Raw genomic sequence first — 15,362 nt, 5'->3', positions numbered from 1 at the left:
AGATCCCAGAGGCAGCAGGCAAAGGAAGTCATTCATAGTCTTTCTCTAGAAACATTTTCCAGCTCTTCCTGGGGGATCCTGATGTGGTCTCGATCCAAATGAGATATATAACATACCCAGTGTGTTCTGGGGCGATGCCAGAATCTCTCTCCAGTTGGTCATGCCTGGATAACCTCCAAATGAAGGCGCCCAGGAGCCAACCTGACCAGACGCCCATCTCAGCCGGTTCTTTTTGAGACGAAGGAGCAGCAGTTTCCTCCAAACGTCTCAGCTCCTTCCCGATCTCTCCAAGGCCACCCCGCCGCCCTCATCTCCGTCGCTTTGATAAATCAACTTGTAATTTGAGAGCTTTGTCTTCTTGCTCATCTCCCTCTCATGACTGCTGACTGCATCGACTCACCTGTCGATCTCACTCTCCCTTTTACCTTCACTTGTGAACAACGTGTAATTTTTCTTGTCAACAAAGTGCCTTGAATTTGCCTTCGGGTGGACGCTCCGCTAGTGGCCTGGACGGCCGTCTACCTTACAGGTCAGCCACAGACACCATTGAACAGTACTGGGGCGTGTCAGGGGACGAGCCTATCTCCCTTTCGGTTCACACTCTCACCTCTGATTTCAGATTCTGCTCACAGTCCTGCACCTTGCAGATGTTCTCAGATGATTCTGCCATTGTGGACTGGATCAGCAGGGGAGTACAGGAGTGTGCTGGGCAGGTTTGTGGAGTGGCGTGGATGACACCACCTGCAACTCACATTGTGGACTGGACTAAAAACACAGATGCCCTGCATAAGAAGGGTCAAAGCCGCCTGTATTTTCTCAGAGACTCAGATCTTTCAATGTCTGCAGATGTGTTTTCATTCAGTGGTGACCAACTTCATATCTGCTGTGTGCTGAGAAGCAGGGTTAAATCAGCCAGACTCAACAAGCTCATCAGGAAAGATGGTTCGGTCCTGGGAGTGGATCTGGGGTCTTTGGTGGAGGTGTCAGAGAGAAGGATGCTAAGCAAACTTCTCAGTAATATGGAAAACACCTCTCAGACCCTGAATGCAAAGCTAGAGTCCACCTTCAGCCGCAGACTGAGGCCACGGAGGTAATTTGATGATGCTGATTCTTTTGTGAGCATCAACTTTAGTAAAAGTTTAGAGGACTGGAAAAATAGCATTATAATTCACTTTATATAGTAAACAAATAGGTGCATTTAAAATATGAATACTTTTGTACAGGATATCAGGGGAATAAGTGTTTGAGTATGTGGCTGCATTCTTTACATTCCCATGGAATTTAAACTTGTTTTAAATAAGTTTTTAAGCCGACATGGCAGCTTTTGTAAATCCGGTGTTTTCTTAGTTTGTTGGAATGGAGTCCTCGTGTACAGAGCAGCAGCAAACCTCCATCGTTTCATGGAGGTACAGAGACAAAAAAAAATGCTCTTGACAGAGAATCATGTGCTGATTCAGGACAGGTGGACACTATAAAACACCACAAAGATAAAAGTTTTTTTTTTTGCACAATAAAATATCTACGTTGTAGTGAAAGTAAATTATAATCGCCCCATACATGTTAATCCAAACAATGCTTGTTTGTAGAATAAATATCACCTATGTTTCATGTGTATAAAGGCATCATGACGATCCCCATCCCCTTATGTTAACCCCCCCCCCCCCCCCTTATTTGTATTTTATTTGGTATTTGTTTATACACACAAACACATAAACATATATTCATTTATTTATTTACTTATAGTACCATACCCAGGCCTGCAACAAATATGTTATTATTATTATTGTAATTATGAATTTTAATAATATATATAATTATATATGTATGGATATTTGTGGATCTGACAGATAAAGGAACAGAGTGGCACCCTGAGAAGAAGACTTCAAATTATTGATTGAGACCATAAACTCATGTTTGAAGTGAGAATTAGGGTCCTTTTCTCTGAGACTTCCAATTGATACTTGGAACCAGATGTTTTTAATTGAAGGATAAGCGGTAGACAATGGATGGATGGATGGATGGATGGATGTTTTTAATTGATCCATCACAAGACCTATGCTTGAGGAAATACACAATCTGAAGTGCAACATAATCCCGACCTGTGAGGGGCAGCAATGTGCAGCAAGGCACTTGTTCTACCGGAAAATTCGGCAGCGAAGAAGAATAAAACTCACCCCGGATGCCTTGGATATGCTAGCAGACAGCTCCTGTTCATAGAAGAGTGTGTGTGCTTGTTCGAGTGCTATAGCTGTCTATGAAATAAACAAATGGCTGGCAGCAGACTAGAGAGATTTGGAACTGTGTTCACCCGGTAAGAGAGCAGCGTTTTACGCTGTATAATATCTGGGATACGTAGTGCTGTTTCAATGAGTTAATACCGGAGATTTCCCGTTAACTGCTAATCAAACAGGCTCCGCTGCAGCAGCGGTGTTAGCATTAGCTGGCGTTCACCTGAGCTACCGCTAATTCATGTCTCTGAGGCACTGACTGCACTTAAACATGTACGAAACAATGCTGATGTGATCAAACGGTCTATTCTGTTGTCAAGAGCATGACAGGTCACAGGCACTTCAGGATACACTGTGATGACGTCATAGGCGCGCGACCACGACCCAAGTTGTGTTTTTGTAAACTTTTGACTGAGAGGAACACATGAGTCAAAAAAAGAAGTGTAATTTTTAAATTGCTGGCTGCTGTTACTATTACAATGCAGTGTATATGATATGTATTCTCAATGGGATGAAAGAGCAATAATGAGTCATTTCCAGAAGAGGTCAACATTCTACTTTTGAGTGGCTTCATGCGTCACCATCTCTGAGTTGAAGCCGGCAATGTCATCGTTATTCATCTCTGTGGATGTCTGTGATTCACGCTTAATTGTATTGCCGGCAAATGCAACTTAAATCCTCAACTGTGTGTTGGCGTGATGAACAGGGTTCGAGATCTGATGCGCTCTGGGGTCATAAAGCCGGCAAATAAACCCATCTGGTATGACGTTTACGAGGCTTTTCCACCCAAGAGGGATCCCCTTTACGTGAAGCCACATACCAGACCCTGTGTCAAGAAACAGGAAACTGTTCCGGAGATCTTCTACAGAGAGGATGAAGTCAGAGCGTAAGTACTCACAGCAGTGACAATAGTGGCGCATGCTCCCTGTGTAAATAATGTGAAAATAACACATCGAATGGCTGCGTTGTCGTTTGTCAGCAGTATATAATTCAATGGAACGTGACCACTTCACCACCGCTGTCTGTTTTAGAGGGTTTATTTTAGACCCTCTCGGGACTGGACGGTATAAGATTTTATCACAGACCGGGATAAAACACACTCACCTTAAGTTAATCCTGGGGAATTTTCATTATCAGGATAACCGTGAATATCAAAATATTTGTTTCTCAACAAAATGTTAAGTGATTCCAAATTTTGATGGAAATAGGGATAATATCATGAATAGCAATTATTTTGATCACAATATCTGTGGCATGAGTCAGATCGTCCGATGCCCACTGTCTCTCCACTGCTGTCGAGTTTTCACAGACGCACCTTGACTTGCAGCGAAGATTTGCTGCATCATAGCTGTAATGAATCAAAGTCATTCACGCACATTCTTTCAGAATATTACTTTGTGGCTGTTTGAAGCATACATTTGCCAGGAATCACCTTCTTCATATAAGATTGCGGCACACAACAGCAGCCCTGTTGTTTACCTGAATGAATCAAATCAATGTTTGAGAAATCCACCTGGGTTTTGTTTAGACACAGCGCACTGCTGCCTTTTTGTCTGCTTGTGGATAAACTGCATCGCTGAGAGGCACCGAAGCCGACACAGTGGCAGATCTCATTTCCTTCACAAACCCTCAGTGTATTTGTCTCACCCATCATCGGCGCTGCAGGGAGGTTCACTGTTCAACACTGTGAATAAATCCCATCGTTAGATTATTTATCAGATATTACACTATTATTTTATATCCTATAATCCTTATTTTTGTGTCTGCCTTTCAGAAAGTTCTATGAGCTGTATGGAACGGGTCCACGGTCTTTGGATCTGTCCAAGACAAACTTCGTTTCTACGTGTCAGAGGTATGCCCCCCTAGTTTAAAAAAAACAAAAAACAAAAGAAAGGACTCGTACAGCACATCTATTTTCACTTTTGAATTTAGATTGTGTATGATAATCAACTTCTAATTGTGAGTCGCATCATTTGGGTTTACTTCTGAGAAGATATGATATGCAAGCATGCAAGGTTGAAGACAGCCAAGAAATATATGAGAGCATCTGTGCCAATGTTGATTTCCTCTGTTTGCTCCCACAGGTTCGTAGACAAGTACACAGAGTTGAGGAGCCACAGTGAGCTGGAAGACTCTGCTCTGTTTGAGGAGACTGGGAAGGCTTTACTGGCAGAGGGCATTGTGCTGAGAAGGAGAGGAGCTCCTCCAGTAAGAGTCTTACTAAAAGTAGAAGTAGTAACCGAAACGTCGATGAGTCCAATCCTCAGTTAGGGAGCTACTGATTTACAACCTCACGTTTCCATTGGAAAAGAAGGGACTTGAGCTAACGGGTTGGTTTGTAGTGTTTAGCCTTTCAAAGTCAGAATGGAGGTAGACATGTAGTCAAGCTAGAGCAGGTATATGATTATTATTCTCTGCTCAGGCACACATTACTCCACTTTCACAGACAACAGTCGTTGCTACTACATTTATGAGTGTGGTTTAAAGAAGTTCAATGACACTTTGTCCAAAGTAAACCACACCACAGGGCCATTTGGATATGTACACAACATGTGATTTTTATGGAGCAGTACGTGGACATCGACAGTGGCATCTCCCTCCTTTAGATCCACTTTCCAATAGGAAAGATGATAATTGTAAACCTCTTCTGCCTTCCTCCTGCAGGTGTCAGCAGCGAGCAGGGATCCGGTGCTGGACCTGAAGCTAAAAGACATGCTGGCGGAGCAGCAGTCCGTCTGTGCTGACAGCGAGGAGACGACAGACACCAAACACGCATCGTAGACCAGCAGCTGCTCCGGGCTCGTCCAATGAGCTGTTTGACTTTAAGGAGTTGTAGTTGTTTTGTTGCTCCTCTGGAGGGCTTCATGTCAACCACCGAGTCACATGGTGGCCATCGGCGGTCTCAGCCAGCATCAGGACGGCTCAGCCAGAGTCACCTTTCCTGAACTGATGATCAGGAAATGTTGCTGTGCAAATAGTCCGAGTACACGTTGTATGTGTGCGTAATGTAACTGTGTGGAAATGTAATGAATGTGAAATTAAAATTTCTCTTCTGGGGGTTATTCAGTGTTTGAGGCCCATTACTTGTTGATGACTCATTATCCACTCTCTCATAAATAAATGATAAATACATTTGAGCATATTAATCACAAAAAAGCAACATTGTGTAAGTCTGTATTTTTATTACTTGAAGTCCATCCATTTTCTACCGCTTATCCTGTATTCAGGGTCGCGGGGGGGCTGGAGCCGATCCCAGCTGACATTGGGTGAAGGCAGGGTACACCCTGGACAGGTCACCAGTCTATCACAGGGCCGACATGTAGAGACAAACAACCATTCACGCTCACATTCACACCTACGGGCAATTTAGAGTCACCAATTTACCTATCCCCATCCTGCATGTCTTTGGACTGTGGGAGGAAGCCGGAGAACCTGGAGAGAACCCACGCTTACATGGGGAGAACATGCAAACTCCACACAGAAGGAACCCATGCAAGTAACTGTGTATGATTTTTTTTTTTACTTCTATAACTTGTCTTCTTTCAGACGAGTGGAAAGAAAACATCCAAAATACACATTTGGGTCTTTATTTTACTACTTTGTGTCCTTAGATTTCTCCACAATACGCTCAAAGTCACCATCAGATAATGCCTCATTCGCATATTTAAACATAAGATTTCATTAATTTGTAATACAAAAATAATTGGCTCAATGTAAGTCATCGACCTTCACTTGGTGTGTATCTCATTCATATGACTGTTAGAAATCATCTCCAAATCACATTGTCAAATAGCATGCAGGTGTTTTAACCTGTATGAGCTGATAGAGATTATGCAGGTCACATGGACTCATTAGTGGGTATTGGTGCTAATGAATCCTGGTGGACTCCACTGGGCTGAGATCAACGACTCGCAGACTTTTTACCTAACAAACTAAACCTAACATTAATTTTGTTAGAACCTAGAACCTAGTTTAAAAGTAGTGCTGGATGCCACAAACAATTATCATCCATGTACTTAATTGAATCGATTCAAACTTGACATGTCTAAGAACTGTTTAGACTGCATTGAAGACTCAGCTGTGTCACTACTGCACACAGAAAAATGGGGACATAAATAGGATATGCTGTCAAGTCTCTTGAGGCTCACACAGTGTTTCCAGGCCCTCAAATCATCCAGCGCTGACTCCAACTGATGAGGTATTGATTGGCTGAGGGTAAAATAGCTGCAGGGTCAGGAGTTCCTACAGAGAAGATGTCTGCGATCAGTCCACTAGGGGACAGCAGAGACATGCTGTATGGGACTGATGTGTCAGCAGGTGGGTACAAAAGCACAAATATCACGTTTCACTTAGTATTACATTACAAGCTTTCCTCTAATTTCAGTATTTATTCATAAAAGAGAAAATGTAAGTGTTCCACTGCTGATTGAAAAGCTTTGCAGCAGGTTGTTAAAATGTCACAGCACATCATCTGTTCCCAGGTATGCAATCTGCTCATGATCCCTCCCGTCACATGAAACCTCCAATCAAGCTTGGATCATGGTTGGTAATGGAAGCTGCGCCTGACTTCTTGGACCCCAATTGTATTGAAAACATGTCAAATCTGCTTGTCTCCAGCATCTGCAACCGGCTGTGGAGCTTCCTGCACTCAGGCTGGCACGGTCTTCATTTATATCCACTGTTTAATACGTATGTCTATGTAAAGACCTCAGTCTAGTTGGTTAAAATTGCCATTTCTGTTTATTATGGTAATGACATCCATTTCTCTTTCAAGCCTCTTTAACCAGTGCTAACTTTTTGACATTTGTATTATATTTTTACAAAAGCATGTCATAAGTTGATTTCTGTTGTTTTTATTGGCAATTTGTAATTCGTATTAAGTGATTCTGCCATTTCATTTAATATTTGTTTACATCCACCATTCAGATTAGTCACAAGGATAGGCAATGCAACAGCTGTCATTTCAAATCAAAGTCATTTGCAGCCCTGGTCGGGCTTTTAAATCTAATAGTGTCAAACAGTGTAGTTCTGTTTCACAGGCCTGTAAAAGATTTGATGACCTGCTGTGTGTGTGTGTGTGTGTGTGTGTGTGTGTGTGTGTGTGTGTGTGTGTGTGTGTGTGCGTGCTGTTGTATTGATGCTGGATAAAATGTGTCTTCTCCCTCCAGCCGCTCTGTCCCCGCGCTGGCCCAGGTGCAGGATAAATGAAACAATAAGAGGTGTGAAAGTGGTAAATTCACAGGAGTGGAACGGTCACTCATGGAGAGAGGTTTCAAGAGCTGGATTCGTGGTGTCACGCCCCCCCAAACAAGCCTTTCGATAACAGCAGACTGAATACATCAGTGAGTCCCCATGACAACTGAAGAGGAACAAATGTCACACTGTGCACTGAATGACTGGCAGGCATCCGCTCACTTCATCCACAGCCAGACACAGCAAATACCACAGGATGCATTATGCAGATGCTATAGTCACAGCACACCAGTCCAGAGAGAGAGGAGCGATGACACAGATTCGGAGCCTTATGCCCTGACAGCTGTTTCACTCATCCAAGTGTGTTTTCCATTTATTAAAATATCCATCTGTACAAAGTCAGGTTTTCTCCTATTCTGCCTCATTCATTATTTTTACTTTCAAACAATCTGCCATTGGAATAACATGATTCTCAGTGCAGTTTTCTCTTGTTTATATATATTTTTTTATTGTTTTGTCTTGAAACAAGTAGGAAGACAGGACATCACTGCATTAAAGGTGCTAAACGCAAAAGTCTCAAGACGGTGACGGCTGAGACTGCGGCTCGCAGCTTACGGTGCTAATAGCACTAACAGTGCTGACAGAGCTACACTTCCAACAGAGTGGGTGCTACACTTCCAACATGATGCCTTGGGTCCGCTCGGCACACGCTCTCAGTGCAATTCAATTTTATTTTATTTTATGTATTTATCCCCAAATCACAAATCTGCCTCAAAGGGCTTTAGACTCTGTACAACATATTACATCCTCTGTCCGAGGACCCTCCACTGAATGTCGAAAAAACACACTTATTAGCACACAACGAGTGTGTAAACAAAGCAATAACAACACACACAGAGAGTAACTTAATTTTCCACTCAGCCAGACAACACTGTATTTACAATAGCTGTTTGATGCTGTATTAATGCCCTGAATTATGGACAGAGAACCTTTATGTATGTCTCATTTAAAGTAATTTCTAGATGAATATGCATCTTATATCTGTGTCTATGTCTTTCCACAGAAAGTGGAGCTCTTGTGAAAGTAATGTGTTACAAAAGTCAATTGTAAAAGCTAAGTAAAGACAGACGTATTAACCTGAAAAGAGCGACCGTTCTTGCTTTGGTTCTAATTCTCTGGCAAGCAGTCGACCTCATCCAGCTGACACAAACAGCATCCTTGTTTCATCGACTTGCTTTAATTTGATTTCTGAACAAAAAATTTGGGACGGGGAATTGAACTGCATTTGTATCCTATGCAGATTTCTTTGTGCCTTGCTGTTGATTGTGATTGGTGTGTTATTGCTCACTGGAGTATAACAAATCTGTTTTGTTGTTTTGCTTGCGATAATTCAATTGCCACACTGTCACAAAAGTAATTATCCGCCATTTATGTTGATGCCATGAAAACACGTAAGAGTGCACCTGCTGCCTCGGGCCTGGATGCAATACAGGTAGGCTATACGGAGGAGTTTACAGGCTGACAGCAGTGGTAGCTGGTCAATAGGGGGCGCTAGGGCACTTCCCCTCCACTCCCCACAGACGAGACCTTCACTGAAAAAGACTTGAAATGTATATTATTTTTAATTGTTAAATTTAAAATGTATAATAATAAATGTTCTACATTGTCTATAGGTGACAGTAAAGCCAGAAATACATGACCCCACCACCGCACATATAGTATTTTCTAACCTTGGGTTTGAAAGCAACCTCTAGTCCTGAAAAGTGAAGCCAAGCTGAAGTGCTTTAAAATGCATTCTCTCTGCTGGCCATCAGGGAGCGACTCATCTAGTTACAAAAATAAATCTGATTGGATGGAAGCCTAAGAGACAATGACCCACTTCTCTCTTCATGTATTACCTCAGTAAACATTGTAAACATGAGTTTATGGTCTCAATCTCTTTCAAGTCTTCTTCAATCCAGCATTATGCTCCATTTAAGTAAAATAGACAATAAAGCAGGGTATGATTTAGGCGGGCTTATGAGTGACAGGTTGCAACCATGGCATCACTACAGCAGCCTTGCCGCCGCTACCAATGCAATAAACTATTAGGATTGTTGATGTCGATGACTAGGTCCACACTTCAATCCACAAAACCAAACAACACTAGACACCAGTGTGTGTTGCTTTCTCCTGCAGCTGGTTTGGAAGCAGCCCCACAGTTATCACAGGTATCCCTCAAACAGCCACGAATACCACTGCAAACTTTTCACTGGATCTAATTTCGGATCTAAAAGTTGTGTCACGAAACGGGAGATACATTATATTTTCCCATTTTTGTCCCATGCGTAGCATTAAATATTTAAGCCATCATAGGAGGGGGACATTGATAAAGGAGCCGGTATTAATTATAGCTTTAAATAAATAATGTTACCTCATCTGGATCCATCCGTCTTCTCTCTTGCTGTCCTTTCTTTCATTTCCGAAGCCATCCTCTTTTCCACTTCTGATCCAGTGTCTAAGAGTATGAGATTTAGCAATTATACGGACACACTTGGTTCTATAAATAAACAATTTAATCATTCTTTTTTCAGGGAATTTTTCCTGTGTTGCATTTGACAGGAGTGGGTGATGAATAAATAAATGAATATAGAATGTTTAGACCAGCAGCTTCTAGTTTCCTCCCTTAGCAGAACCACATCAGAGCAAAGTTTTAAATTTATTGGAGGATCAAATCACAGCTTTTGTTGTGTTTTCCAGTTGTAGAAAAGGCTTCAGTCTTTACATGGGAAGCTTTTGACTCATAAAAGGGCCAAAGGAGAAAAATGCCCATCACGCACACACTTGGAATAAATGTCCGATTCACAAGTCACGTCTCCTTTCTCCAGCCACCATCTCCTCAGGTGGTTGACCTGAGGTTGTCAGAGATAATCTTATCTGCCTATGGTTTAGGAGAGGAACAAAAGGAGCCAGGACACAGTGAAAGGTCTGGCTAGCCGCTGATGGTCGGCCTGTCTCGTTACAAAGGCCGTTGCCATGACAATGATCAATGGCAGTTGTGTTGTATGACAGGGAGTCATGGTTGGACTGATAAATGTTGATGTGCCTGACAGATGATGGACAGTCTTTGACTCAGATATTCTCTGCTTACTTAGTGTGACTTCAGGATTATTCATCGCTCTGTTTGTTGGATTAGAAACACAACAATGAATCCATTATTTGATATGAGAATTTATAAATCCAAAGCTGAAAAAGCCAAATGTGTTTTCTGTGTTTTAGTGAAACATAGCTACGCTACTTCAACGGCATCAGTGATTATGCAAAACGATCATATGAAAGGTGCAGAACTTCAGAATTGGTTCACCCAAATTACAAAAAAGTTAGTTTTGTCCATCTTCTGTAACTAAATATATATATACACATCTGAAAGATGTTTTGACTGATCTGATTATTGTTTTGGTAGTACTTTACATTATTTTACCAGTTTTTTTTTATTTTTATCTGTAACAGGATAATAAGGGGCCAAACAATGGGGTATTATTACAATTGAAGGTGATAAAATAACCCTCAAAGGTAAAATAATTTTGTTATTTTGATAACTATATTGGAACCTGAAAATTGTCATATCAGTGCAATATTTGCAATCATGGAAATATGGTGACATTAATGAGTTAATAACCTGATAATAATGAGGAAATATAGGTTCATGCTTTCAGCATATTTTAAGCAAATATACATGTTATAATCACTTCAAAATCCCCCAAAAGTCAAATTTGGCAATTACCATATAATAATGCTGAAATTAATTTCCCCTTACGTTCCAGAAATTCCCTTTTGTCTCAAGGTAATACTGTACAATCAATGAGTTTTGGGTTGATATGAGATCTGGTGCTAAATCCAACCTTGAGGAATCCCAATGAAAAAATCAAAATATGTTCAGTATGAATATTTTGTAAATTTGTACATACCGTATATAATAAAAATAATTCTTTATCCTTATGTTGCTATGAAACATAATCAGGGCAGCATTATCAATTCGTAGATCAGTAATGCAGACTGATCATATTATACTTTATTATAGAAAGATATCAGTTTACTTCACCAACTACAGGGGATGATCTCACTTGGAGTGTGACAGTGATGTCACTGCCTGTTAGATACACAAGTGGACATCTAAATGTGTTTCAGCTTAGGAGCACAGAAGATGCCTCTTCTATAAGTGAAAATGTGTTGTACCCGCTCATAGTTCAGCAATGCTTATTTGTCTGAGAATAAATAGAGAAAATATAATAGAGAGAATAGATCATTTTTAAAAAGTGTGATAGGATCTCCGATTTCTAAACCAAAGAGGACACAATACAAGCGTTTAACTAGTTTAGTTGTCTCACAGCACAAGTGAAACGCTAGTGTTTTGTCCTCGTTGATGTAGAATCCAAGGATGTGCTCCACCATGAATCCCATTGTTGAAGCGCAACCTACTTTACCGGAATAGACTGTGGAGAGCTCACTCCTGTGCTGGCTGATTGGGACCCACTATGAGCGCACTTTGTTAATAGTAGGTAGCGTCAGGTGTTACCATGAGGCTGATTGCAGTGTGTAACAAGATGATTGGGATGCCTCGCAGGCCAAAGTCAGATACTCCATAGAGAGAGCGGAGACAGCTGACAGGGTGGAGTGGGGGTGTAGGGGAGCTGGATCCAATAACTCCAGCATGGAGGCCCACAGGAGAAGGTCTGCCGCAGACAGCCAGACCCCGCAATCAACTGATGGAGATGGCAAGGTGCTTGAGAAGGGGTTGATTAAAACATTTTAGTGTGGGATAAAAAAGAACTGGGAAGATACATTTGAGATGCAACAGAGTACGATGCATATATTTGTTTATGTCATTAATCAGGATAAATAAATGAATTGACAGAGGACATTGCATTATAAGGTGGGGAACTTGTATGCTGGCCATCAGGGGGCACTCCCACTCCTCTGGATGCAAAAAGAAGTCCCAATGCCGAAAATGACCGGAGCGGGTGCGTGTTCCAGGTTTTAACCGCTTTGCTGTGAGGTGACAGTAACCACAATATCAGATCTGCCAAACTTCATGCATATTAGCATCAGGTGTGCTGGTATGAGATATTACTGCACAAAAAGAGGTCAGTTGTCCTTTTGCCTCCCTTTTTTGAAAACAGAGGTATTGGATTAAAAATAAAGGTAAGCTTATCAAGAGCCATGAGATGATGTCCTTCTGAAGTCATTCATTGCCTAAAGGCAGTTTTAGTGGCTCCCATTAATGCAGTTAACTCAAATATCTGTGGGGGTCTCTGAAAATACAGCAGCATAAGATCTTAATTACAAATAAAAACTATTTTCCCTTCCACATACAGAGTAAAGATAAATAGCTTGACATGACTAATGAGTTATAAGTGTAGCCTAAATGTGTAGTAAAGCATCGTGGTTGAAATCTCTGGCTTCAATGAAGCAACTTTTGGTATGTGTTCCTTGTTCACAGCCAAATAGAGTACAGATAGCAGCCCTTTTAGTTTTTGTGCTGGAACGGATGGACACAACCATGATGATAACTGTAGTCAATTCCCTTGGAAGATAGACCTAAATTCCAACAATTTTGTAAAACAAATGTGTAATAATTATAACTAGAAAATTCCCCCGCCGGGAAATTTTGAAAGGGCCACGGGGGCTACTGCCGGAGTGTATATACATTACGATGAGATTCTTCGAGATTTCAAACGAGACGGAGTTGTTTTAGAGGCAAATACAGAGACTGCTTGCTGACTGAGCTGTCAGAGTAGTCCGTTTTGAGTATTGTGATGTACTTCAAAAACTGTCCACCAATCAGAGCACACCACTCGTGTCTCCATTTTAAAGTTTAAATGGAGTTTCTAGGTGAAAGTATGCCCGAGCAGAAGATGTTTGACTAAAAAAACTACATTCCCCACTACCAAATGTAGTTTTTAGTACATTCCTGTCCACCAATCACAGCACACCACTCGTGTCTCCATTTTAAAGTTTAAATGGAGTTTCTTGGTGAAAGTATGCCCGAGCAGACGACGTTTGACTAAAAAAACTACATTTCCCACTACTAAATGTAGTTTTTAGTACATTCCTGTCCACCAATCAGAGCACACCACTCGTGTCTCCATTTTAAAGTTTAAATGGAGTTTCTAGGTGAAAGTATGCCCAAGCTGAAGGCGTTTGACAAAAAAAACTACATTTCCCACTACTAAATGTAGTTTTTAGTACATTCCTGTCCACCAATCAGAGCACACCACTCGTGTCTCCATTTTAAAGTTTAAATGGAGTTTCTAGGTGAAAGTATGCCCGAGCTGAAGGCGTTTGACTAAAAAAACTACATTTCCCACTACTAAATGTAGTTTTTAGTACATTCCTGTTCACCAATTAGAGCACACCACTCGTGTCTCCATTTTAAAGTTTAAATGGAGTTTCTAGGTGAAAGTATGCCCGAGCAGACGACGTTTGACTAAAAAAACTACATTTCCCACTACTAAATGTAGTTTTTAGTACATTCCTGTCCACCAATCAGAGCACACCACTCGTGTCTCCATTTTAAAGTTTAAATGGAGTTTCTAGGTGAAAGTATGCCCAAGCTGAAGGCGTTTGACAAAAAAAACTACATTTCCCACTACTAAATGTAGTTTTTAGTACATTCCTGTTCACCAATTAGAGCACACCACTCGTGTCTCCATTTTAAAGTTTAAATGGAGTTTCTAGGTGAAAGTATGCCCGAGCAGACGACGTTTGACTAAAAAAACTACATTTCCCACTACTAAATGTAGTTTTTAGTACATTCCTGTCCACCAATCAGAGCACACCACTCGTGTCTCCATTTTAAAGTTTAAATGGAGTTTCTAGGTGAAAGTATGCCCAAGCTGAAGGCGTTTGACAAAAAAAACTACATTTCCCACTACTAAATGTAGTTTTTAGTACATTCCTGTTCACCAATTAGAGCACACCACTCGTGTCTCCATTTTAAAGTTTAAATGGAGTTTCTAGGTGAAAGTATGCCCAAGCTGAAGGCGTTTGACAAAAAAAACTACATTTCCCACTACTAAATGTAGTTTTTAGTACATTCCTGTCCACCAATCAGAGCACACCACTTGTGTCTCCATTTTAAAGTTTAAATGGAGTTTCTAGGTGAAAGTATGCCCGAGCTGAAGGCGTTTGACTAAAAAAACTACAAATCCCACTGGCTGCTCCTGTCCACTGCTCCTGTCCGCCAATCAGAGCACACCTGCTGTCACTTCTCAAGATCAAAGCCACAGAGTGCCGTCACCATAGCAACGGCCCTCTACTCACGTGTGTAACTGCTTTCAAGCCTGTCTCTATCGCTCCATTTCGGCTTTGGGGGCGCTCCGAACAAAAGCTTGCCACGCTCACATCGAAACTCCTATCGCCAAGATTTTCGCAGCGTTAGCGCCACAAGACTCGGCTGAAGACACTGATGACTTTTATTTTTTCCTAGTGTCAGAAATGTGGACGCTAGGGCGAGTTAGAAATGCTGTTCATATCAGGTTTCTTTGAAAATCTGCTTCTCAATTAACATTGGAGCGGATGAGGAGAAAAACCTGACTTGGCCGCGCTTAGAGGTTGCTAGTTCAAATTCTGTAAATCGCACAGACTTTTTGAGCACATTGTGAGAGACAGGACAAGTTTGTCTACAAAATTGGAAAATATCACGTCTGTAGAGTGAAGATTGTGGCCGGGAGGAGTTTGGAAAGGAAAAAAATCTGAGAAGCCCTCACACTCTAAGCGATGATGTCATCCACTCTAGCCCAGAAGGTTCCGCGCAATACACACCCATTATAATCTCATGATTTCTCCCAAAACGATCATGGTCATTGAACAGTGATTGATCAAAAACTATATGACCTATTGAAACGTGGATTGACACACCAGGACACAAGACTTGTGTCTACGTTTTAAAGTTTAAATGGA

The 15,362-nt window shown here is 41.3% G+C and overlaps 1 protein-coding gene across 1 annotated transcript; it reads left to right on the top strand.

Moving 5' to 3' along the window:
- Positions 1-2,155: 2,155 nt before the first annotated feature.
- On the top strand, positions 2,156-5,370 carry mrps23 (mitochondrial ribosomal protein S23). The gene is made up of 5 exons (XM_084019623.1): positions 2,156-2,311; positions 2,935-3,114; positions 4,003-4,080; positions 4,313-4,436; positions 4,893-5,370. Exons 1-5 carry the CDS (start codon positions 2,268-2,270, stop codon positions 5,007-5,009), a joined length of 543 nt encoding a protein of 180 aa, XP_083875749.1. The 5' UTR covers positions 2,156-2,267; the 3' UTR covers positions 5,010-5,370.
- Positions 5,371-15,362: the final 9,992 nt, after the last annotated feature.

The sequence above is a fragment of the Eutrigla gurnardus genome (genome assembly GCF_963514095.1).
Source record: "Eutrigla gurnardus genome assembly, chromosome: 10".
Taxonomy (NCBI): domain Eukaryota; kingdom Metazoa; phylum Chordata; class Actinopteri; order Perciformes; family Triglidae; genus Eutrigla; species Eutrigla gurnardus.
Note: the sequence above shows the minus strand (reverse complement) of the source record. Positions and strands in the feature narration are given on the sequence as shown.

Coding starts and splice junctions, on each gene's coding strand:
- mrps23 (XM_084019623.1), top strand. CDS start 2,268: ATGGCTGGCAGCAGACTAGAGAGATTTGGAACTGTGTTCACCCG. Junction 2,312..2,934: donor TTTGGAACTGTGTTCACCCG/GTAAGAGAGCAG, acceptor CGTGATGAACAG/GGTTCGAGATCTGATGCGCT. Junction 4,081..4,312: donor TTCGTTTCTACGTGTCAGAG/GTATGCCCCCCT, acceptor TTGCTCCCACAG/GTTCGTAGACAAGTACACAG.